At 32.7% G+C, this 26,374-nt stretch overlaps 2 protein-coding genes across 2 annotated transcripts; one reads left to right on the forward strand and one right to left on the reverse strand.

Moving 5' to 3' along the window:
• Nucleotides 1-1,772: 1,772 nt before the first annotated feature.
• On the reverse strand, nt 1,773-8,283 carry LOC132746125 (acetylcholinesterase-like). The gene is made up of 3 exons (XM_060735201.1): nt 8,172-8,283; nt 2,545-4,121; nt 1,773-2,077 (listed from the first exon to the last, which is right to left on the reverse strand). The coding sequence occupies exons 2-3, from the start codon at nt 4,092-4,094 to the stop codon at nt 1,816-1,818; spliced, it is 1,812 nt and encodes a 603-aa protein (XP_060591184.1). The 5' UTR covers nt 4,095-4,121; nt 8,172-8,283; the 3' UTR covers nt 1,773-1,815.
• Nucleotides 8,284-9,704: 1,421 nt separating this feature from the next.
• On the forward strand, nt 9,705-18,800 carry LOC132746112 (uncharacterized). The gene is made up of 7 exons (XM_060735181.1): nt 9,705-9,991; nt 13,348-13,505; nt 14,218-14,403; nt 15,273-15,438; nt 16,540-16,684; nt 17,117-17,282; nt 17,701-18,800. Exons 2-7 carry the CDS (start codon nt 13,350-13,352, stop codon nt 18,472-18,474), a joined length of 1,593 nt encoding a protein of 530 aa, XP_060591164.1. The 5' UTR covers nt 9,705-9,991; nt 13,348-13,349; the 3' UTR covers nt 18,475-18,800.
• Nucleotides 18,801-26,374: the final 7,574 nt, after the last annotated feature.

Consider the following 26,374-nt stretch of genomic DNA (forward strand, 5'->3'; position numbering starts at 1 on the left):
TCACTGTTTCAGTCAATGGAGATGCACAGATGGATCTTAGGGATGAAGATCCCTAAAGATAAAGAAAGTAAAAAATGGAAAAAGGGTGATCCTTCCCAACAAAATTACATGAAAATTGCAGACTCGTCTACTTGATTTTTCTGTGATCCATCTTTAAGTCCATTCATCTATCTATCTCGATGTCAAGAACCTAAGACAGGCTTAAATGAGCTAATGTGGATACTAAGACTAGGCTTAGTCAATGTTAGATTCTAAAGATTCATGTTGATGGCCAGGTGCAGAAAAGCGATTTGAGTATAAAGGGTTTATGAAATCAATACATGCCACTTTCAGCATCGCCTACATTAAGAAAATCCCTATATAATTATAGGCTTAAATATGAACAGGGTTAAAAAGTGAAAGTGTACCATGACAACTCCTTCCGTGATCTGGTTTGCGACGACAGGATGAATTTGTTAAATGATATGTTATTCCATAGCTATATAGCCGGATGGAAAACACGTGACTTCTTTCTACTACTAATGGCAGCGCCGCTGATGTAAATGCTATTTTTTTATTATTTGGATAATTATGTTGAATGTTTGATCATGCGCCGGAAAAATGATTTACCACTTCAGAAATCCATAACTTCCCCATGTTGTCCTTGTTCTTGTTTACTTATGCTTGCATCAATCATTTCCACATCTTTTCACCAAATTAACACCGTATTGTAAAGTTCGTGCAATCATAATGTGATAAGTACACGAGCCAAAATTGGAAAGTTATGTGTTATTATGAATCGGAAAATATTTGCCTGGTATATTGAATATGGTTATTATTCATTATAAAAATGACTAAAGAAAGGCATATTTTTTAGTCCTGGGTTCTATCGTTGCAGGTCATAACCTTAAACAAATAAGTTCCGTATACAGTGTGGGGGAAATATGAATATTTGTAGTTGTCAGTTCTTACTTGGACTTGTCTAAAGCTTTGATATTGCATGTTTCTGAATAACCTTATAAGTTTTGTTATATAATTGTTTCTTAGCTATGGTATATATAATAGAACAGTCAATCTGCGAAACTCAAATAAGTGCCATATGGACCTTTGTCATCTGATGGATGTCTAGTTTATATAAGGCAACCAAACAGTGGATGTGTATTCAAAAATGATTTGTATGTGAGCTTTTAAACTTTTTCATTTTAGGTACTATTTCTTAATATAAAGACAAGGATCTTAATGGCATTTGTTTTAAGATGTGTTTATTGTATAAAAGATCAGATAAAAAGCTCTAGACCTTTGTATTTGGATGAAAAAGTTATGAAATCGTTTACATAAAGATATGTTGGTTATTTATCTCTTGCTATTTGTAGGACGGGCTTGGCAATCAGTTGGATTGACAGAACAGTTTTTGCTTGTGGAAGGGTGCGTTTTTTCAGACTGTAAAAATGAAACAAAAATTTATTTGGAAACATAGTTGGATGTTTGCTGCTTGGTAATTTGAATAATTTGAAGCAAGATTTTTCGTTTTATTACTTTGAAATTTAAGTTATTTCCCAATTTTAGCTGTGTTTTTCTCTTAACAGCCCTGACAATGTCAGAATTGTAAGCAAAAACAAACTTGACAAACCACATGGGGGAAAATCTTTAAAATGTATTCTCGTCAATATAAAGTGTGAAATTGCATTCTTATAATTTTCACTGTGATTTTATAAATATAAATTTTCATGGATTAATCAGTAATCCACTCAAAAGCATAGAAACAAACAAAGTACTAGTATTTTACTGGTTAGTGTGATATAAAAATATTTATTTAACAGTAATTTTGACAACGTATCATATTGAGTGAAAATGAAGATAAAATATAAGGTTTATAATAATAACAAAACTCGCAGAATGGCAAGAACTTGAAACGGATGTAAGGCAGAGTCTGTCTATAAGTTCCGGTACAAGTGACGTCCAAAACGTCATTCTTCGCTGATTCCAACGTCGTTTGACGTTTGCTGACGTCATGTTCCGTGACATCTGTAGATAACTTTTATTCGTCTTTGTATACGGTGTCCAGTTAAGTCCCAAGTCAGATGGTGAATTAGGGTTTCTGAAAGAAAATAAAATCACTAAAGAATTTGAGTGGAGTATAATGACCTAAGATGGCCAATCGTCAAACTCATACGAGATATTATTGAGATAATCACTCTGATAAAAGAAAATGAAGATAAAATAAAAAAGTGATTTCGTGACTGTTAATAATGTTGTTTTTTGATTTAACAAAGTTACCTTGATTTTGACCCATGATAACTCATTTTTGGAACCCATCCAAATATCATTGACATAATCATTCTGACAAAGTGTAATGAATCAAATGAAAATGTGACTTCTAGAATGTCAACAAGGTTCTTTTACTTAACCTGGTTACCTAGTTTTTTTTACCCAAGATGACCCATATTCAAACTTATCCGAGGGACTACTTATATAATTATACTGTCAAAATTTGATGAAGATTCCATCAAGACAAATGCCGACGCCGGATGGACATAAGTGAGCTAAAAAGGAGCTAAGGCATACCCAGTTTTCGCAAAATTTGACCACAGCCGGATTATATCTCGAGACATCTCCTGTTCCCAGACCGAGGGAGTAACTTTTAACTCATCCTTTATGACGTCAGAATTGAGAAACCCAAACAAGAATGGTATATCCTCACCGTGACCCAGTTTCTTAAACCACGTCATTGGAACGTAGCCACCTGTAAAATCTGGTTCCACGTCAAAGAAATACATATATGTTTTATTCCGGTTAGACGCTAATGTTTCGTGTTTATTAAGCGTTCGGTATAGTCCTCCACCAAAGACGCTATCTCCCCAAAGTGACACAAACTCTTCCCTAGTGTTGTGTTTATTATCTGGGTCTTTCCAGTTTGTGTATTCAGCAATTATAAATGCTCGTGCAGATTGCGGTTCAAGTCCACCGTAAACAGTTTCTAGAAATATGCTGATTAAATATTCCTCGAAGAATGTCCTATTTGGAAGAAAATTTTCAGGGTCAATAACTCCAAACAAAGGAATCACAAACAAACTTCCTTCCCTTGAATTTACCCCAGTCATCAAATCTATGGACGAAAACATTTCTTTTGTGGCAACAGGTAACTCGTTTCCCAGATCGAGTGCATGTTTCTGATCGTAGTTTATAAAAAGTCTATCGGTTACAGGAGTGAAAGGAGAAGGAAAGGTTAAGAGTCCATACGAGAAGTCTGACACAAATTCCTCTAGTTTGTGATTAGGAACATCTCTCAAACAATCAACTAACGCTTTGTTATCTGATGTTTCACATTCGGCAAGTGTACCCAGGTGTCTCGCATTCTGAGTTATGTTTTCATTGATGCTCCAAAAAGCTCCGATACTTCCACTTTGAGCTATGGCACGTTGGAACAGTGCTTTGTTACCTGGGTAAAGACTCTGAAATATTACACTTGTCGAACCAGCCGACTCTCCAAACACTGTAACTCTATTTGTATCTCCGCCAAACTTAGCTATATTGTCATGTACCCATTTAATCGCCATATGTTGATCCCAAAGACCATAATTTCCCGGTGCGTTTTCGTCACCGGTCGATAGAAATCCCCAAACAGACATCCTATAGTTGAAAGTGACTACAATGACATTGCCATAAACAGCTAAATTGTCAGCAACGTACATATCGGAAAATCCGTGCATCAAACTTCCCCCATAAATCCATACCATTACTGCAAGTTTTTCGTCCTGAATGGTTTCTGGAGCGTAGATGTTCAAATACAAACAGTCCTCGTCTGTCGGTACATCACCCAGCTTGTAAACAGTTACTTGAGAACAAGCTTTGCTATGGTTAAAAGCATTTAGGGGCTCGGTCAGCGGTGTCTTCGGGTCTGGCTTCTTGAATCTACGTTTTCCAACTGGTGGTTCTGCAAACGGAATGCCGAAATATTTACGAAGCTTAACCGTTGTTCCAGATGATCCGTCGTATACATCGTCGACCATTCCGTTTATAGTACCAATACTGGTTTCGACAGTGTGAGTTTGTACTGCAGAAATTGAAGAAATGGAGGTAATAAGGAGAAAACAAAACACCACTTGCCTTGCCATGGCTGTTTGCTGAATTTATATTTAAATCTGTGAATGTAGAAAAAAAATGTATTTATAAACAAGTTCATAACGAATTCTGTTTTTTTTTGTTTCCATTGTCCATTTAATCAAAAGAATGTAAGGTGTTTAATGATTATTTTTTAAAAATAGGCATTAAGAGATGCGCAAGGGTAAATAACAATCAACACGTCACTCTCCTGAGCACCGGCCACCGTTCATAGACTGTTCTTTATCTTTCTAAGCATATCACTATGTAAACGGCTCAAAGTTTTGGTTTGCTCTCAACCATTTCGCCGTATTTTTGCAAATTTTCAATATCATATCAAATATACTGCTAGAACACCATAATTAAAGAAACACCTGATTAGACCAAATGAATTTGTGTCTTAAACATTAATCTTCCTACACTTTTGTAAATTATTTGCTGTAGTTGCCCAAAAAAGGGAGAAAAGAATAAAAAAATAACTTCAAATTGTTTCATTTGTTGTATGGGACGTAACTGACGTCTATAAGTAAAACCAAAATACATTTTCTTTAATTAAAAAAATGAAGCGGGGTGACAGAATGATCTGAAATGTCACATTCAAAATATTGATCTAAACTACTCAAATTTCGATAAAATATTTCCAATATCGTCCTCATTTTAGTCGCTTGAACAAACAATTTAATTTAATTCAATTTAATATCGTACAATAATGATTGTTTGATAGAGGAATGATGTGAAGCGTGTTAGAATCTCTTTTATTATGAATGTTTGTAACGTCGCTTTTCATTGGATAATAAACTATATACACGGCTGCTGTCAATTTATGAAGATTTTTTCTCAAATAAAGAAAGTTTGCAGTATTATAAATTCGTTATAGGTTCTAGGCTGGTTTTATGACCGTATATACAGGATTCTTTGCAATATAAACTCTTGTTATATATGCAAACAACCGTTTATATTTTAAGTTATACAGATCTTTGCTTATATAAACGGTTATTTGTATATATAAGCCAAGCTTTCATATTTAGAGTTACTTCATAAGTCGGCAGCAGCCGTGTTATATATATTATATAAACGTCAGGATTATCCAATTATAGCATGTCAAGAATCTTCATAAGTAATAATATACATATGTATATGAGAGTACCTCTTGGAAACGCCATGTAGTAAAAGAAGTAAAGTAAGCTTTTCATAAAGCTTCATCAAGGACAGATTTCCCTAAAAGGCAATTTATTGTCGGTCGAAAAAAACAACAACTATAAATAAAAACATAAATGATATTCAAGTCTAATTTGGTACGTGAACTATTGCTGAAATTAAGTGATAAACAGATTCGATTCGTTGAACATGTGAAATGTATTCATTCAAACTACTAGTATTTTAAAATAAATTTTTACCTGTATATGTATATTAGAATTGTATGAAGTCATTCTAATAATGAACAAACAAATAAACCACCTAACATTCGCTGAATGAATACGATTGGAATTAATAATTGCTCATTACTGATTTAAGGATTTACAGTATAAAAACTGATGGAATAATAACTAAATATAAAATAATATACATGTATACAAAGTATTTGTATATGCTTTAATTACGAAAGTTTGTTTACGGTTCTAAAATACTTACAACCGTTATATGTCGCAACGCCGCTAAATGTCGCAATTGCCGCTAAATGTCGCACCATTCCGCTAGATGTCGCACTTGCCGCTAAATGTCGCAAAATCTTCTGCCGTTAAACATCACACTGTTAACAATAACAGTCACACGATTTCCCCTTGCCCTTAAATGTCGCAACACAACTGCTTAGTGTTGCAAGTTGTATATTCATGATAAGATTAAGTTAGCTAGTGGTACTAAATTACAATAAACATTGAGTAAAAGTTTGTATATAAAATAACTTTGTGACATTCAGCAATGTTCCAATCCATCTGCAGAGCACAAGATGAAATTCTTTTTAATTGGATTGGTCTACACTGGGCCCATTTTCAAGAAATATTTCATATATTGACAAAAAACAATAGAAACGTATCATTTGGATATTCTTTCAAAATATTTCAAACAAAATTGTTTATCTTGTTCTACGTGGTTTAATATGATATTTATATGATGAATGACTAATATTTTATTCTAGAACATTTTATTATCAACATCCACACATAATTATTTCATGTTTCATGGTTTGTTGTCACACATCATACTATCAATATAAAAATATATTGATTGCATTGCATACTTTACATCATAGACCAATTCACTATAAATCTCATTTTCGTTTGTAAACGAAATGTAAAAACCATTATATAAATAAAATATAGTATGCAATCACGCTTCGTGATAGGTGCATATAAAACTCATCTTATAAATAAATTGCTTTAATTATCAACGCATCATTGATAAGGTGGATACTTTTAACATATATGTCTTGAATTGATTAACATAAATCAATAGTAATGCAAACCAAGCGGTGTATCAGTTTTCGTCTTTTAATGGTTCTGTGAAATTTTAAAAAGAGCATATATAACGTCTTTGAAAATTTTGAGTTTATAGAGTTTTTTTTCTTTTCATTCTATGTATGTTACAGAATTATTTAGTTTTTGCAAAACACGAGCGTTTCAGAAACGTTTTATATGCATTAAATATGGGAGATACACACATATTTCACACTATGTTTGCAAATATTAACCTTGGGGCATTTTTGGCAACGTACATTTTTATTTTTATATTCGCGTTATCCTACATGTAATGTGGCTGCAAGTAAAAAAAAAACAACAACATTAAACTTGAGCAACCGACAATTCTGACACTGGTTAGGCTGAACTTGCACTGCTGAATTTGTAAAATGCACTTTCAAGCTTTCACTTTTTAGAACTCTCTTTCTGGGAACATCAAGGTAAAAATTTCTGAAGTTAGTCGGCCATACGCCAGAGCCGGATCAGTTTGCAAGGATGTGCCACTTGGCTTACATGTATATCTATACTGGTTAATTCATTGTGGTTGCAGAGTGTAAAGGTGCAGTGTTGACTATTTAATGTTTAAACAAATTCCTTCATACAGTTTTCAATCTGCCTTTATGTCTATGTAACTTTAGCATATGCCTTTAAACTTTCATTTGTTATATTTTCTCAATATGGAAAAGTTATTCATGCGATAGCTGTGACATTTAACGTTATCATTTCGACATTTAACGGCAAAATATTTTTTTGACATTTAGTGGCGGTTGCGACATTTAGCGACAATAGCACGACATTTAGCGGCAAGTGTAATTGGTGTCGTTGCGACATTATAACGGCGCCACACGAGTCGCTTGCAAATTAAGAATCTTAAGTAGAAGTTGCCTTGTATATTAATAACATAAACGTCATGATTGTTAAATAAAATTCTATGTAACAAATATGCAGAATTAGTGAGTGGTTTCAAATTGGCCATTAAAATTTGGCGTAAAAACATTAATAGTGATAGTATTAATCACTATATAGTTTTATATACACGGCTGCTGTCGACTCATGAAGAAATCTTACTTTTTTCTTTAAGAAATGATGCTTGCTGTATTATAAATTCGTTATAAAGATTGTTGGCAGGTTATATGACCGTATATAAATGGCTTCTTGTAATATAACCCTCGACTAGCGGCTCGGGTTATATTTACAAATAGCCGTTTATATAGGGCCATATAACCTGTCAACAATCTTTATGACTAATAGTATAAACGTCATAAAAATCAAATGAAAATCGACATAACAAAAAGCAATGTTATACCGATAGTATAAACAATGATTATCGGCGTCACAAACATGCAGTGTTATATAGACAGTGCAAACGTTATGATTATCCAATAAAAATCGCCGTTACAAACATGTTTTATTGAGTCGTACTGTGTCGGTGTGACGTAAAACCCAAACAAACAAACTATTACAAAAAAGGCGTTGCAGTTGTGTTTTAGTCCTGCAATGTAACAGGCTACGCGTAACAATTGTTCACAATAAAGTATAAAGTAAATTCAGTACAAATGATATATTTCATTGTTATATCTTAACGATGATTGTTAACCCTTTTTGGTTTATCATATGATTACATATTTTACTTACCTTCACACACCGTATCCTAGTTACTTGTCTTGTTTTATCCTCTAAGTTTAATATTCAACACATTTTATGTCATATTTATATATTTTAGTGAATGTAAAACAAACCCCATAAAATCCACGCATGGCTTAATTCTGAGTTTCATTTTTCATTATCATAAATCAAATCAATGTACACGTTATAGCCATTAGGTTTATTTGTGTCGTTTTGTGGTACATTCTTACATAAATGGTTTGGAGACTTCGTGGTTGAAAGGTTTCAAATCACTTGCCCCTCACCGTTTTGGGTTCGAATCATGTCAGGGACTTTAAACTCATTGGATTCGTTCATATGAGGTAGCTATCCAGCTAGCTTACAGAAGGTCGATGGTTTTAATATGCAGGTGCTCGCTCGTGCCGGGAGAGGAACTGTGGTCTTCCTCAATACGTTAAGCTGGAAAGTCATCGTGTTGGCGTCACTTAAAAAAATCAACACAATAAAAATATTCACAGCCCAAATGTGTCTTTTGTTTTACCACATTGTAATGACTAGTGAAAACTGATTTTGTAAGGTGACATTTTAACAAAGCACCTCTCTATCTGCAAGACAGTAGGTCAAATAACAACCAAAAGATCGACAACAGCAATAACACAACAACAATATAGGCTTAATCAGTGACATTCACATTTAGTTAGTAAGATTTCTAAAATTAGACATAATAACCGAGACAGACATACTGACGGAGACAATGCCTGTGAGGTCGACGATAACGTTTAGGGTGAGATTGACAGTAACCTTGACCTTGACGATGGTATAGATACTGACTTTGGCGGTGACAATGTACTTGACGGTGACAATGACCTTTAATATGACAATGACCTTGAAGGTGATGATAACCTTGGCATTAACAAATATCACCACGGTAACGATGACCCTCATTGTGTCAATGACCTTGACAGTTTTAATGACCTTGATGGTAACAGTGATCTTGACTTTGACGATCACATTGAAGTGACGTTGACAGTTACCATGACGGTGACAATGACCTTGACGGTGACAGTGACCTTGGCGGTGACAGTGACCTTGACGGTGACAATACCTTGACGATGACCTTGACTGTGACAACGACCTTGACTGTCACAATTACTTTTTGTAATTCTACCAAAGACCTACATTGAAAGGCGAATGTGTGTGAAAGTGAGTTGGTTATGCGCACGATAGTCGCCTTATAACAGAGGATTTTTTTTTAAAATTTATCTATCTATTTTTTTGCTGTTGTTTCTGTTTTCCCAAAATATAAGTCACATAAGTAACATATTAGAATATTGTGGTTTTTTTTGTAGAAATGATCATACGGAATGACAATAGAGTTATTGCTTTGATTTAGAAATCCCGACAGTGCATTTCGACAGCTGTTTAGCTTAACACCGCGTTCAGTAACTGAAATGTATAAATGTATAAAATAAATTGCATGATTATCTATCTATATACTCGTATGTAACGAAAAAAGAACAAAACAAATTATTTTGTCAATGTTTTCTGATCTTCATGTTAATAGATCATTTTAAGTGAGACTAATATTAAAAGTGGGTACGGATTAATCTATCTACTTTAAAGTCTTGATAAAACATAAGTGTATAAATTTCGCGATAATCCCCTAGGATTAGTTTTTATTCAAACGGTATAAGCTCCTTACAGCCGACATGTTTGTTGACCGGTGGAATTTCGGTTGAATCGAGACCAATCGATCAAGTCAGTCTGCTTGATTAACAATCGAAAATCAAGTCAATAATGAGCAGAAATTAGATAAAATATCAAATTCTATCGGATCTTATTCGATTAAGGTAATTTTTGTTTATTTGTTCTAATTATCTTTTATCTGGGACGAGGATCGAGTGGATGGGTGCTTTTTTTTGGTTTGTGACTTTATGTTTGTATTTCCACATCGACAGAAGTACTGGTTTTGTATTTCAGAATTTTCGTTTTAATATTTTCAAAGTTTCGTATTGCGCAACGGAACGAAACAGTATCATCCTTTTTTTTAAATCATTTTGTGGTTTCACAAACATTTTATTAATGTCATTTCGTTCTGCGGCACGCATCGGTGCGTAGATTAGCCATCTTAAATTGCTGTTGTTTAATTACGTCGCGTGCGGAAAAAGAAAGAAAAAACAAACGTTCCAAATCAGCCACCATGGTTTTTTGTGATAATGCTATTCTCATAATTAAGTTTTAAGTTACTTAAATCTGGTTATATAATACATTCGACATTTGATAATGGGGATTCAATTTACAAAATATATTATTGTTATGATCTTATATTTCCATTAATGCCGCATGCTTCCAGATGAGCCCCCAAATATTTCAAGAAAATCAAATTTGAGAAAAGTGTACTAAGATTTTAATGTAAAAAATATTCAAGATTCAATATAATTTATATGTTATACGCGACTACTGACTGTTACCATATTTCTACTGCGTGACTAACGCATTAAGTGCTATTTTTGCATATTTTGACCTCGTTTTGGTAATTTACGTGGATTGTAAGTGCCGTTTACAATGCGTAAATTACTTTCTACATTAACATACTTTTTCAAAGTTTGAAAATTACTTTCTACATTAATATACATTTTCAAAGTTTGCATGTAGATTAACATGAATCTATAAGGCATGCCGCATTAAGCGTAACGTTCTAAAAGAGACAATTTTAACAAAATCTAAATTATTCGTGAAATACGGAGACAAATAAATAAGAACTTCATTTTAAGATTTTAGATAAAATGAAAAATCCACAAAGATATTTATTAACATTGCAATGTTGGCCAATTTTGTAGGAAAATTGTTTTAAAATTATAGATTAAGTGTAATAAAGCATTCTAGTAAATTAAATTCGAAAGTTTATACAACTACTTATAATAGCTTAGTTTATGTTAGATTTTTGTCAAAAGAAAATAAATTATTCTACTTCAGCTACTTATCAGGTCATTCAGACATCAATAAAAATAAACAATCGTAAATTTTAACATTATTACGTTTAGGGTTTTACTATAGTTTTTCTATGTTTTATGTATGCAATGTTAGTCATAATCGCAACTTCAGACCTCTCCACAGTGTTCAGACTGATTGCTGGCGGCATCCATTTTTGCGTATCTGATTGTAGTGAACGAATCTCATTTACAGCTAAAAACCATTAGGAGCAGTCTACAAAATTTGTTTTGCGCATGCTCCGTTTCAAAATACGACTTAACTTAAACGAAAAATTAACATCGAAGTGAACGAATCGGTACATAGAAAATAATCGGAAAATATCATTTACGTTACTATGCGCTACGTGGATGTTTCATTTCGTTCTAATCTTTTAAACTGTATAAATCGATTACAGTATTGTTTTCTGAATAGCGTTTTTACTATTTCATGTTCCGATAAATAGTAACAGTGACAATAAAAAGTACAGTGAACATTATAGCTACACTATTATATGACCGAGTGAACCATGTACCGAAATTTTGCTGCTCCTTAAACTTTTAAACCGGTATGACTAAGTAAACGTAACGGGGATTTTTAGGCGCAAATTTGACACAAGTTTGATTTTCTTAAAATATAGTGGTTGGAGGCATACAGCTTTATATTCTGTTTTATTCCAATCAAATGATATAAACATTTTTTATGTAAATCCTGGACTTTAAAATTGTCTGATTAACATACTTTATGCCCGTTTTGGAAAATGTAGAGGAAAATATTTCCATATACTTGCCAAAACATTAAGCGAAAATTTTCTTATTGAATTTTACAAGAAAATTTGATACTACTTTTTAATATACATATCATTTATTTTAATTAAGTTCCCTTTGTAGAAAAAGTATCCCTAATGCGCCAAGAAATAGTCAATTTCTCCGGCATATAATCTTTCAAAACATTAAAAAATGAAGTGTAAAACAAACTTTCATTATGATACTATATATTCAATTTATATAATAAATTCTATTTTGTTAAATAATTGTAATTTATAACCATTCATTGTGTCTTTTTTTCCAAATATTTTCAAATTAAACAAATCTTCTACAGCAGCAAAAAGACCTCTCGCATGCTTCTTTTTAAAGAAGCAAACTTGTTATAGAGAATAGCCGACGATGTTCCGATTGCTGTAAAGAAAAATAATCATTCGGAACTGCCTCGGCTATTGCGATTGGAAAAAGAATCTATCGTCACGTAAGCGTTTAGAATTTTTCTCTCTATACAGCAGTGACGGTTCCCGACTAACAAGTACGGTTTCCAAAGAAACGTTGTTGCCACCAATGAAATGCTCGATACTATTATTCTTGGACTGAGGTTGTGGCTGACACATAAATAACAATATCAGCGGTCAGTTAGAAAGCAAATGTCTAGACGAATAATCTTCAAACAATTGAAACTATTATACACCATAAAACCGTGCAAAGTCGGGTTATATTTCGTCGCTACCCGCTCTTTGTAAGACCAATAAAGCAACTACATGATCATTTGTTTGGTTTTAGATCAGAAGCATTAAAATCGGGTTATTTCCAAGCGTTTATATAAAAAGTTGCAACAAAATTCTTGTCAAATTTTAAGATGTGTTTTCCGAAAAAATATATATAAATAGTTCGGAAAGTAACGTATTTTTCCGAATCCAAAAGAATTATACAGATTATATGTGATTTCTAGAAAACATTCTGAAACTTGGATTGACTTAACTTAATTGTAGGTGTTTAAGAAATTGTATTTTATGTTTTATGAAATGTGTTATGTAGTGGATGTCTTGGAAGTTGTGCTTGTTTATCAACGCCAACATATGATTAAAAAAAAGAGTTATTTTGAGTTTTGAAAGATGTTAATAGCTATACAACGAACTTGTCGTAATAAACGTCCTCGAGATTGTTCATAATTATGTGCTAAAATAGCCTTGGAAGTCTTATTGATTCATTAGATCTACTCCAAATCGAAAGCTGACATGAAAGAAATTTGAACGATGCTACTCTATGGTTGCTATGAAAACAGGCCGATGTGTTTTTGTTTTCTCGCGCATAGGACTAACATCCCTATTACTTACACGGAAGAAATGTATTTACACGCTCTTATTTTGTATTAAAATTTTTAGTTTGTTGTTTACTTTTGTAAGCACTCATTCGTCTCTCTTGCATGTTCTATACCGTAACGGTATTCATTTCTTATACATCCATAGCCATGACAACGGAGAACAAAACGAAAGGCGGAGGAAGATGGACCTCTCTGCAGACCATGGGTCAGCACGAGAAAGACCCGGAACCAGATTTCAATGACTGTCTCATGAAAGTATTCCGTCAAAAACTGCAACGAAAGCGTCAGGAACACGCTTGCAAGGTAGTAATACGGACATTCAACACATAAACATGACATTATAAAATTATTCTACTAACCATTGGTGTTTCTTTTTTTAAATATACTTGTATTGGTAAACTCGCTAGTTTTAAGTTTAAAGTTTTTACGTTTTTTTTCGTTAATATATATCCCAGTTTGCACATTTACGACGCTACCAATGTTATATTTAATCTATGAAAACTCATTTATACAGTAAATTTTGTTTAAAAATACCTTTGGGAGATTGAAATGAAGTCAAAAATTGGTCCAAAGAAATGACTCATGACTTAAAACTATTAATTATTTATACAGAATATCATTCCATGACGTATATTATTAGTTATAAAGGTTTTTAACCATATATAAACTGTTCTTTGCATATTAAACCCGAGCACTTTGGCGAGGGATATATTGCAAACAACCGTTTATATATGCCATATTACCTGTCAGGAATATTTAAAACGAATTTATTATACAGCAAACTTCCTTTTTCAGAGAACAAAATGATTTTTTTTCATACATTGACAGCAGCCGTATATATAAAACTATATAAACGTCACGATTATCCAATGAAAAGCGACGTTACAAACGTGCAGTATTATAAAAAGAATTATAATAAAAGACACGATTATCCAATGAAAAGCGACGTTACAAACGTACAGTATTATAAACAACAATCTAGATGAATATTTCAGATATTGTTTTGCCATTTCAGACAGCCAATCAGCTAATTAAGCAGGTCACTGATATTGCCTTTTCATTGAGCACTGAGTGGAAGGAATACACGACTTGCTCTGTGAAAAGCGGGGGAGTTAGAACAACACCTTTGCGCACTCTTGGTGAAGGGAGTTATGAGTGCATGGTGCCATTAAAACGACCAATGAGACTGGACGGATTTAAGGTAATGTGTTACCTGTTACCAAATTAAGATTTATATAACCTCATTTATTTTAAATTCTCGTTTTTCCCTCAGATTTTTGTTATCAGTTTTGTAAATTTCACTCAAAGGTTTTTTTAATTGTGATGAGAGTTTCTCTTCGTAATGTAAATTTTACTCACAGGTATGGAACTGTAACGTAAATTCCACGTAAAAAGTTATTAACAGTTATATAAATTTCGCTGAACGGTTTTTAACCGTTGTGTAAATGTCACTGTTCAACTGTATGTAAATTTCACTTAAAAATTAACATTGTTGTAAAGTTAACTTGAACTGTTTGAAATCCCGACTGAAATGTATATTTCAAACCTAATTTGTAGCCGAACGTAAATTATACTCACAGGTGTTTTAACGTAAAGTAAATTTCTCTCACAGATGTTTTTACCGTATTGTAAATTTCTCTCACAGGTGATTTTACCGTATTGTAAATTTCTCTCACAGGTGTTTTTACCGTATTGTAAATTTCTCTCAGGTTATTTACCGTATTGTAAATTTCTCGCACAGGTGTTTTACCGTTATGTGAATTTCTCTCAGAGGTGTTTTACCGTTATGTAAATATCTCTCACAGGTGTTTTTACGGTTATGTTAATATCTCTCACAGGTGTTTTTACCGTAATGTAAATTTCTCTCACAGGTGTTTTTTACGGTAATGTAAATTTCTCTCACAGGTGTTTCAACCGTAATGTAAATTTCTCTCACAGGTGATTTAACCATAATGTAAATTTCTCTCACAGGTGATTTTTACGGTAATGTTAATTTCTCTCACAGGTGTTTTACTGTTATGTAAATATCTCTCACAGGTATTTTTACCATTATGTAAATTTCTCTCACAGGTGTTTCAGCGCGGCATTGATGAGATGCCCCTACATCGTTGCTTAATTCAAGTGAACCCAGCTTTGTGTAAACAAGAACAGCATCTTGTAAACAGAGAGTGGGAACCATTCATAGATAACGACGGCTTCCTTAGGCCTACAGGAATACTTAACTGGTTTAACAGGGGTATGTTTAAGTAATTCAATAGTTACGAAAAAAAATGAATAAAAACAAATTAATTTATGTAAGTAATAAATGAATAAATGGCATAATTCAGATAAGTAATAAATGAATAAATGGCATAATTAACATTAAAATATAAAAAAGAATAAATTAATTAATTAATAAATTAATTAATTGATTGATTAACGAACTAACGAACGAACCAACCAACCAATCAACATACCAACCAACCTACCTACCTACCTACTTATTTAATTATTTATTTAGTTTATTTATTTATTTATTTATTTATTCATTCATTCATTCATTCATTCATTCATTCATTCATTCATTCATTCATTTATTTGTTTGTCTTAAATTTATGCTATTTTTACTATTTTGATTTATTCCAGGTTTTATAAAAAGTATGTTATGTAACGATTTAACATAATCGGCTTATATTTGGTAGAAGGTGTTAAATAAGTGTGAGTTCAACAAGTTCAATAAAATTATATTATACGAGCCTCTGACGTGCATGACGTTTATTTATTCAACGAGTTTAATAAATTTAGTATTGAACCTACACAAATGAAATATACTTTTATTTCTTTACTTTGTCAAACTCCTCACAGTGATTACCTCTCTTGGCAGAATTGTTATCGCTGCTTTGATGATGAAAGTCACATGACGTAACGTCGAAATTCAAATGTAAATATCGACAGTTACATAGAAAATCTAACGTCATTTTTCTATTTTATTTTTAACTATTTGTACCTATGTCCGTTATATTTCATAAAAAAATATCAAAAGTATACAAAATAATGAAAAATAAATTAAAAAGCTAAAAAATATAAATATCAAAATATTGATATTTCAATGTTTGTGATGGCAGAGATCTCTGTACTGAAAAGGGAAGATCACTGCGTAGGGGATAGTCACTTTGCAATGACGAGGTTAAAGTTCAACGCAAACAGCTATCGCGTCTTTACGCTTAAAAAACGCAGATGACATCACATCAAAATACATCCAAGGCCGTGCAATATATCTATTCTTTCAGAGCTGCCAAAGCGGCACGGGTTTGTCATAAAAACACTTAAAAAATCATACATTTTTAAATTGTTCCAGGTTTACATAAAGCTTGCCAGGTTCTGTTAACGGAGAATCATAACGTAGATAAGCTCGGATGTTACGTAGGTGATGACGGTACAGCCACCATACATGCAACTATGTCGGACTTTGATGGAGATGAACTGCAGATCAACGTTTTTAAGTACGTTAGTTTTGTTGGTTATTGTAGTTTTCCTCAATGTTGGTAAAATGGCGACTCTAACTTTACTGGTCGAACAAAACCCCATGTGACCCCCTCAGTGCTTTATTTCTGGCTCGAGCGAACACCCAAGTAGAACCAGCGAATTTTTGTAAGATATATATATGAAATAATCCAAAGTCTCAAAAATCACTCATAGAAAATCAATCACTGAATATCACTCACTGTAAATCACTACACTTATTTACATATACAGGGAGGACTGGTAGATTAGTGGTATCTTTATTGTTTATGCAATTTATCGGCGGTAAAAATCATATTCCACCATAATTCTTTTGACTTGACAATTGTATGTAACGATGTCTCTGAAAATAACGTATTAAACATTTAGAAAAAACTGAAAGCCGCTTTAAACTAGTTGTGCTATCTTTTCAGCGTGAATATATACCCAGTATTCGCACTAGACAGATTACCATCGAGTGTGAAACTGAGTGCTCCGTTACCGTGCTACGGTGATTACATACAGGGACAGAAAGAATTTAGAAACCTTGTACTCAAAGATCTTGAAGATGGTAAACCGATCGCCTTCCTCGATCCAAAAGTGAGTGATGTTTTGTTGTTGTTTTTTTTTTTGTTTGTTTTTTTTTGGGTTTTTGTTGCATTTTTTTTTTTTTTGTTAATTGTACTATAAAGCCGCCGCTAAAAATCAATAGCGCAACATTTAGCCAGATGCGCAAAATTTAGCCGCAAGCGCAACATTCAGCCGCAAGCGCAACATTTAGTGTCGTTGTGAAATATTACTGTGCCACAGTCTTTTAACAAAAATTACTTTTAAAATATTCATTGATCAAAAAAGGGAATTGTTGTTTCTTTAATATATGTTGTTTTTGATATATTCAGAAGCGGTCTCTATGGAAGGTGTTTCCGTATTTCCTTTTTATTTGGCAGGATCATGTAAACAAAATTTAAATTAACTAACATATTTCCTGTCTACCTGTTTGTTTTTATTTTTATTTCAGTCAGACGTCGGGCATAGTCTTGTGAAGAAGTGTTTACCAAAAGATGGTCCAACTTGGAAAATCAATATCAGTTTAACCGAATACCACGTGTACAGTTTGATCGACAAGTACTGTCGAGGTCTGAAATTTCGCCATGTTTTGATTCTAATGAGTATACTCCGTGAAGAGCATCCGAAAAAACTGGGGTCTCTCAATAACGAAATCCTAGTGAACACCCTGTTTAACGTCTCTCAACGTTACATAGATAAGATTCGTGACAAGAAAGTTTGGATATTTCAGGTTATTCAAACACTGATAGACTATCTTGAACAAGGTTTCTTGCCGTCATTCTACCTGCCCAGACAGGATCTTCTCCATACATATGGAATTTCTAAAGAAAAACAAAACATCGCTTGTGAAACTCTGAAAGCATTCTTGTCAGAAATTAAAAGCAGCTCGAAAAACTTAATGAAACACACTGGTTATGTTGATCCTTTTAAAATGTCACTGCAAGAGGCGATGAAAATGAGAACAGATACGAGAGACGGTCGTGACGACTCTGAAAATGTTCCAAATACACAGGGGGAAGATGGTGTTCCAAAAACGAATGAAGACCGCAAAATGTCAAGTAAGGGTCAAGAAAAAGACTTTACCGACGACGGTCCAGTTGAAGATACGGACCGTATCGGTGAATTACCGAGAAGTGCTGGTTTTAGAAATTGGGAGAATAATTTTGAAGACGAAAGCGGCATAAGTAAGCCAAGTAAAGGCGGAGAAAGAAGTGACATATTTTAAAAACTGAATTAACTAAATAAATGAATTTCCAATCCAGTTTAATTATTGATTGCCACAAAAGGCATGGATGAAAAAAATTATGAGAACAAGTGGTCAATATTTTTTGTTAAAGAGTACCTGTCAATCAGTACAAATGATATTTCTGGAAAGAAACAAATGTAATGTCCACCATATTTGACTTTCTCCTTTAGGATTGTTTATCTGAAGGAAAACAATCAATAAAAATGTGCTGGACAGTCGTTGTAAAAGAATGATTTTGTTATTGGTGATTTTTTGATAGCATTGGTTTTTAATAATAACTTCTGTATTCCATCCGACAACATATTCTAAAGGTAACTTGCCGAAATTAAAGTGAATAATTTAAATTTTGTTATATGATTAAGTATATCATTTGTGATATATTCACATTAACTCAATTCCCATAATACCGCCCCCTTTCTTGTCCAATTTATGCGACACAGTTCTAGTATGGTGTAGTATCACATCTCGTGAAAGAAAGTATAAATAGAATCATAAATCATTAGAGAACGGTCTAATGATCTATTCCAGTAAATATAAAGTTATATGTAAAACTCTAGAACAATTCTCCTGACATTATTGCCGCAAGTTGTAGTGCATAAGTCGAATTTCGTTACAAAATTACTTAACCCATTACTTCATGAGCATTTTGTGAAAAATGGCTGTTTTCATTGAAAAGTCTCCCGTTACAAGTTCAAATTGCTATAAAACTATAAAAACTGCTTCAATACTAATCAAACTTGGCACGAATGTTGACCATTGCCTTTGCAACAACATGCACAGGCTTAAATTTCCTGTTACCATGGCAACGAGGACACATCTCAAAATTGCCAAAAATCACTATTTTACGTTGATTTTTTCCATCAAAATTGATTTCAAAGTGCTGCAACTTCTCAATCGATTGAGATAGAGTCAAATGCTTTTTAGCGTTGGTTACACGTTACCTTATGATCTATCTGGGGTCATTTTCAGCCTCTCACAAGTCCAAAATTTTCTTGGCGATGAGGGGGACTACCGCCCCCTTCAAACCCCCCCCCCCAAACAGAATGGGGCACATCCCCCTTCTGGCAACCCCCTGAAGTATCTTTTGGTTGGGGGCCGCGCCGAAAAAGTGGTCACTTTTTTAAACAACATTTCTCAAACCAAGACAAGTGTTGGGGGCCTAAATAAGGCATTTTTTCACCATTTGAGACAAAAAAAAGAGGGGTTTGTGAAAAAGGCGTTAAAAGGCATGTATATCGCGTAATGGGTTAAGGGGTGAGGGAAATAAAATAACGTGTACCGAAAAAATTGAGTCCGTGACCCCCTATTTTTTTAGTCATTTTGATTAAGTATACATTTTAAAAAACGTTTAAAGAAAAAAAATCAAAAAAATATTTCAGGAATTTTTAAATAAGCCGCTTTAAAGCCGAAAATTGCGGCTAAACTGAACGTCAAATTTTACACAAAATTGATAGTTTTCTTTCCATTTTTCAAACATTTTTCGGCGTTTTATATCAACTTAAAGGAAAAAATAATTTCCGTCAGATGCTGTAGGATTTAAGGTATTTTGTCCGCCAATGGCGATGTGATACCCGTAATAGTTGCCAAGGATACGCAACGACGTCTTGTTCAAAAACGGGCTTTGATGGTCAACTTTGACGTCATGTGTACAAAAATTGGTTGAAACTATTGGAATAAAATCAACGAAATCAAATCAGAAATATGGTCAACTTTCTGCATGCCAGTTTTCAAAACGCTATTCGAAAGTTCGCAAAGTGTCGCGTTCTACCTTAAATATACCACTTTTCTAGTTAAAGGTACTTTGGTTATAGTATGATAATCGACATATTTACTACAAAAAACCTGTGCTGATTTAGAACTTATTAAATTTCACATAATAAAATATAATCAATCTGTGAAAATTTAAGAATAAGGTGTGTTACTGGAAAATTTACGACACTACAATTCAGTGTTATGTGGCGGCCATTATCGCCCATTTTTCATGATAGAAGTATCAAATAACTGTAAGCAAACTTTAATGCATCAATCGAATGTTTAACTTCTTTAATTACATGCAAATAGTACTCATATATTAATGTAAATGAACGATACATACAACAAAATAATCAAACGATTTAAATTCGTGTATATTCATACCACGCGAAAAAATAAAACGTACAGTATAAACGTATAAAAGGCACATTATCCCTTAGAAATTAGAAATAATTTTTTGTTGGAAAAGGACAAACATAAGTTTTATAACATTTTAAACAATAACTTATAGCATCACCTTAGGAAAGCAGTGCTGAATGTGAAATTGCTTGCGTAAAAAAGTAACAAAATGTAACAAAACAGTATTTTGACTTCCATATAAAATACTTAATCACTATAACGGTGCTAATCGCCAGATAGCAACAAACGTAAAAGATTGTCAGATATATGATCATTTACTTTTTAAAAAAAAAATTTGGAAGCTAAAGCAGGACATACGAAATAAAGAAAAAACTTTTTTTAGAAATAAAAGTAAAAGCAGTTCTGGAGCAAAATGTGCCTTTAAAAAATAGAAACAACCAACCGACTATAACAGTAAAAATTGCAAGGTGATTAATGGACATTTTATTTGATTTATTCTTCACAATATCAAACATATTTATCCACTTACGATAATCGATTGTTCTGAAGGTCAACGACTGTATGTTTAGGTGATAAACTTATTTCTAATATTTATAATATACAGGTTTATCTTCTTTTATTGTTGACATGAAATCATACGTATTTAAATATTCAGTCACATGGTTATACGTATTTGTTTCTTAAATGACCATACCTATAATATACATGTCTAAAAAAATGTCACATATATATAAATAGACTGAGTTCACCTACATGTCTATCTGTATTTGTAAATTGTGCATTGTATATGATATTACACATATAATAATTATATATACATTGTGCATATAATATCCCTTGATAAAGGGTAAAAACATTATTAGTAGCTTGATAAAAATATATCAAAATATATCAAAAAGTACCAATTAGTAAGTTGAAGAAAATGATGTTCATAAATTCCTAATGCATGCGAAAAATCATCACTAAAACTACTAAAACTAGTAATGAAATATTTTGTTAGGACTTTTTCACCTTGTTTTTTATATTTTCGTTTAAACCGAGACCATGACTTGCAGAGTAAATAGTAATTACTTGTTAGTTATCTTGGGAATCCGGTTAGGTGGATAACGACCAAAGTGTGTTTAAAATTGTCGTAAAAAACAACGTACCAACCAATCAACCAAAAACAACCAACCAATCCAAACTAAACCAGACCACAGTAAAATAGGTTGTTATTATATTCATAGATAGATGTTTGGCCAGTTCTTGGCTTAACGTCCTCCTAATTGGTTGTAAAGTAATTTGTTGACAGGTGGTATCTTAACAAAGGTAACTTTTGTAATGTACTTATTAATCAGGTATATACACACCATTCTCATATTTATTTTAAGATGAGATTCATTGGTGTGTTTGACCTTATTGTTTTACATTATCACACTGATACTGATGATGTAAGTTTCTAAATATAATCTTATTACATGTATGTTTCTATTTTTATTAACTGACTTCGTTAGATAACGATGATATAATTTTAGAAGAGTTATGAAAATCTACTTATTAATAATAATAACCCTTACCGTACCCAACGACAACTGATTCTGTGCTTTCTGGTCAGAATCTGCACTGTTCGCTGTTAAGTCACAAAATATTTAAGATTTGAAATTTCCGTAAAAATAATGAATGGTTTTTTGTGCAAATTGCATTGTTCTCTCAATTTATATTGATCATTTTGTGAGAACGTCTTAAGAGTTAACATATAATTAGCATAATTGGCATATAAGAAAACTCCGGCCTAAACCCGACAGGTTCCAACCAAATTTCAAAGCCATTTCTCACAATTCTGTATAATCGTATATATCTTATGCATTAACTTTCGCACACATGAAATTATTATTTATACAAACAAGTTGATGTAGTGAAAAATAAAATACACATGAAGAAAATATGTATAAACGTACAGAAGTCAGATAGCCATTTCAACAGTATTGTCCATTGCTCTGAATTATAAACATTTCTTCTCTCATAGATATGTCACTTTGTTTAACTAACCTTTAGTAAGTCACTTACAACATGCCTGAACGAAACAATAAAAATAATGTCATTATCTTTCAGAAAGTTCTTGATTTGACAAATGTCAATTTATTGATCTTACTCTGGCCGCACTCTACATCAAAGATTAATTACCACAATTTTAACCAGTGTCTGTGTCGCCATTTTGAAAGTAATGAATCGCGTGACTGAAACCACGTGAATTGAATACTACCCTGATGCCTTTCAGAAATACCGGTTTTTGCGAGCTATCGATGCGATACGATTTCAATTTAATTATTGCTTACATTTTATTTATTTATTTATTTATTTATTTATTTATTTATTTATTTATTTATTTTTATTTTTTTATTTTTTTTTTTTTTTTTTTTTGTTTTTTTTTGTTTTTTTTTTACGTTGCATGTGTCCCAGTTGATCTAAGAAAAAATTCTATATGTTGTTATGCTAGATTTAATTTTAAATGTAATATGTTATACATGTATTATCATTCTACACTAATCATTTACTAAATCAACGCGTCCAATATGGGTTTTCCTGTTGTGTAATCGTCCAAATATAGCGTCGTAGTGTACGGAAACAATAGATGGTAAGTAGTAATCAATAAATAAAGTTTCAAAATAAAGTTTCAAAATATTATTACACGCCCTTATCTGCGCAATACATTTGATAACGCATTTAAATATGATCTAATATGAATATGTAATCGATATGTTTAGATATTTTTCTCTCTTTGTTATAAATATGGGATTTTGGGGGTCTTTATTAGACATAGTATATAAGGGCGGTGTCATAAAAGTACTTCTTAAGATACATAAGGTGCTTGGGGTATTTTGATGCTTACTATAATATGGTAAGATAGATAGTTTGAACAATGGATCATCAAAATATTTCTGTGAGTATAATTTAATGCATGGTAAAATATATATGTATAAAAGCGGTGTTCTAAATCTATTTACTTTTGTGATATTTTAAGGTTATTATAAATTGTTGTTTACAATATTGAATTCTACCGGAGCTGTCAAACCTGTATTGGATGAGTCAAATACACAGTGTATAGGACTTGCAGCTGTGTTCGAGTCCAATATAATCAGTATGGTACTCAACATTTTATAGTGAACTTTTTATTTCAAAGCACCAACATTGGCTAAAAGAAAACAATAAAAACTAGTTTTTGTATTTCATTAAAGATGTACATGTACAGTTAATCAAATGATATACAATTTTTCGACTCGAAATTAAAGGCTAGATACAATACAATATGGATTTTATATGGTACCTTTTTTCGCACAACGAAAACTAAAGTAGATAAAGAATTTTTGGAGTTCAAGATAGAGTTAATACGGATACTAATATGGAAATGAAAACGAGGCTTAATTGATAAGCTCCGATAATGACTGATATTGGAACATTACACAATACAAATATTGGACGTTTATTAGTTACATTTTATTAGGTGTTAAATAAAATGTGTACGTACTTTTTCACGACGAAATTAATGATAACGCGACAACAGTTTTTACCTTCATTTTAATAAGCGAATCTAATCAAACTATTTAAGAAAGTTGCTGATGACATGGAGCTTAATAAAACACGAATAAGAAACTATGACCTCAAACATTTAAAATCTGTTTCATCGATAACATAATCCCGGAAGTTCACATTTTCGTAAAATTTTTAGACACCGTACGTGTTCCGCCATCTTGAATTTGCAAAGAATAAGATTAGATAGTTGTAAATAATTATCGGTAATGTATTGTGGCTGATTTGGAATGCCTTTGTGCGTCGTGTTGGTGCTAGCGTCGTCCTGTCGCTAACGATGCATGCCAAACGTCACGTTGTCGTGCGGCGTGTTGTCGCGATGTCACATTGTCGCTCGGTTCAAATCGAAAATTGGCTCATAAGCCAAGCGACAGGGCAACATCACGACAACGCGCCGTTTGGCGTGCCTCGCTAGCGACAAAACGAAAAGGCGATGATAGGTTGTGTTGTCGCAGTGTATCTAATCAGCCACCAAGTTATGGATAAAAATTTAAACATATTCGAAAACGTAAAATCTGCTATAACTTTGCCATATTAAAACAAGACCAATAAATCTCGCGCTAAGGATTGTGGGTCTTGACCGAATTTTTTCTCTATTTTAGATAGATAATCGATTTGATATAAAATCTCAACTTATGGAGTTAGGCAGACATACATTATGGCGAAAATAAATGTAGAATAGTTTTTTTGTATTAATTTAAATATGTTTACTTTATATTGATTGAGAAAAGACTTAAATTTGGGCTAATGAGGAAATGTAGCCGTACGCCTAATAAGGTTCGAATCCGTGATTCCTTGGTTAGAATTACATTACATTTAAGATGGAGTATATTTCTTCATTATATTGGTATAATGTAACATTATAAGAAGCACAAAACATTTCAGGTGCCTTTAAATAAAGACGGAATTTATTACAAAACAGTACGGTCTCATGAATACAAGACGGAGAAAAGTGGACAGAGCGACAAAGAAATTGCTACAATTTTGAGAAAAAAGCAAAGAAATCACAAACAAATGTATTCATATAAGTTTGGTCGTTTCAAGGCTCATTGATGTGGAGTAATGTGTTCGAAACTTAAAATTGCATTGGATAACTTTGAGCGAAGAGTTTGATGTCGTGACAACACAGGAATGACAAATTACCAAATATATAGTGTCAACCGGTGGAAAAATTAGTTTGAATTCCTTATGTCACTTAAAATATATAGTCTACGTTTGTTGAAAAGCAAGGTTATACTAGCTTTAGTAACGTCGCTTTTCATTGGATAACAGTGATGAATAATATTGCACGTATGTAACGTCGTTTTTCATTGGATAACCGTTATAAACTATATACACGGCTGCTGTGAATATATATATATTAAATAAGTACTATTATAACTGTGTTACAATTGGAGGAGCATAGCAATATATTATTTCTATTGATCTAAGTAATGATATTGACGCATAACTCTGCAACACAAAACGCTTGAAGATCAAGTATTCAACCAATTATGTGCTTGAACAAGTTATTTGTGTGTACATGTATTTAGCATGCAAAAAAACCCCTATCTTTGTAGTATTTGTCGTGTTTGGTGAACTATTTATATGAATAAATGTGTGAACATGAGTGGAAAAGTCGAACAGAATACTTTTAGTAGTTACTTTTGTATGTACATTTACATGGCCAGCATATATTTTAACAACTTCGTCAAATCCAGAGCAACCTAAAGCCGAGTGTGTCATGTACATTGCATTAATGAATGGACATACATAAAATATTCAAAATAACAAGCAAAGCCTCAGAAAATGCGAGTTGGTATTATAAGTCTTCATGACTCGGTCGCCAATTTACTGGCTTGGACCCACTACACGAAGACATAAGACGGCGCCGCGCAATACGCTTCTGGCAAACGGGACTGTCGTATAGTTGTCGGGGACACAGTGTAAACGTAACATATCCAAAATTAGACGTAAAACTTGTCGGTTTGTGGGGACTTGTAACCTATGGATTCTTTATCGTAACCCTAAATCATCAATAATGTAGGGTAAAGTACGTTCCTAAGATACGAATGACAATAAGGAACATAATTATTTTTCTAATAAATTCGCATCTTTCCATCTTATATCGTTTCATATTTATCTAATAATGAGTAAATAAAAAGTGTGCCTTATAAACAAGACTTAGTTCAGACTAAGTTCTGGTGGCTGACTATGGCAT

This window comes from Ruditapes philippinarum, unplaced genomic scaffold (genome assembly GCF_026571515.1).
Source record: "Ruditapes philippinarum isolate M1 unplaced genomic scaffold, ASM2657151v2 ctg2914_1_1_1_1, whole genome shotgun sequence".
Taxonomy (NCBI): Eukaryota; Metazoa; Mollusca; class Bivalvia; order Venerida; family Veneridae; genus Ruditapes; species Ruditapes philippinarum.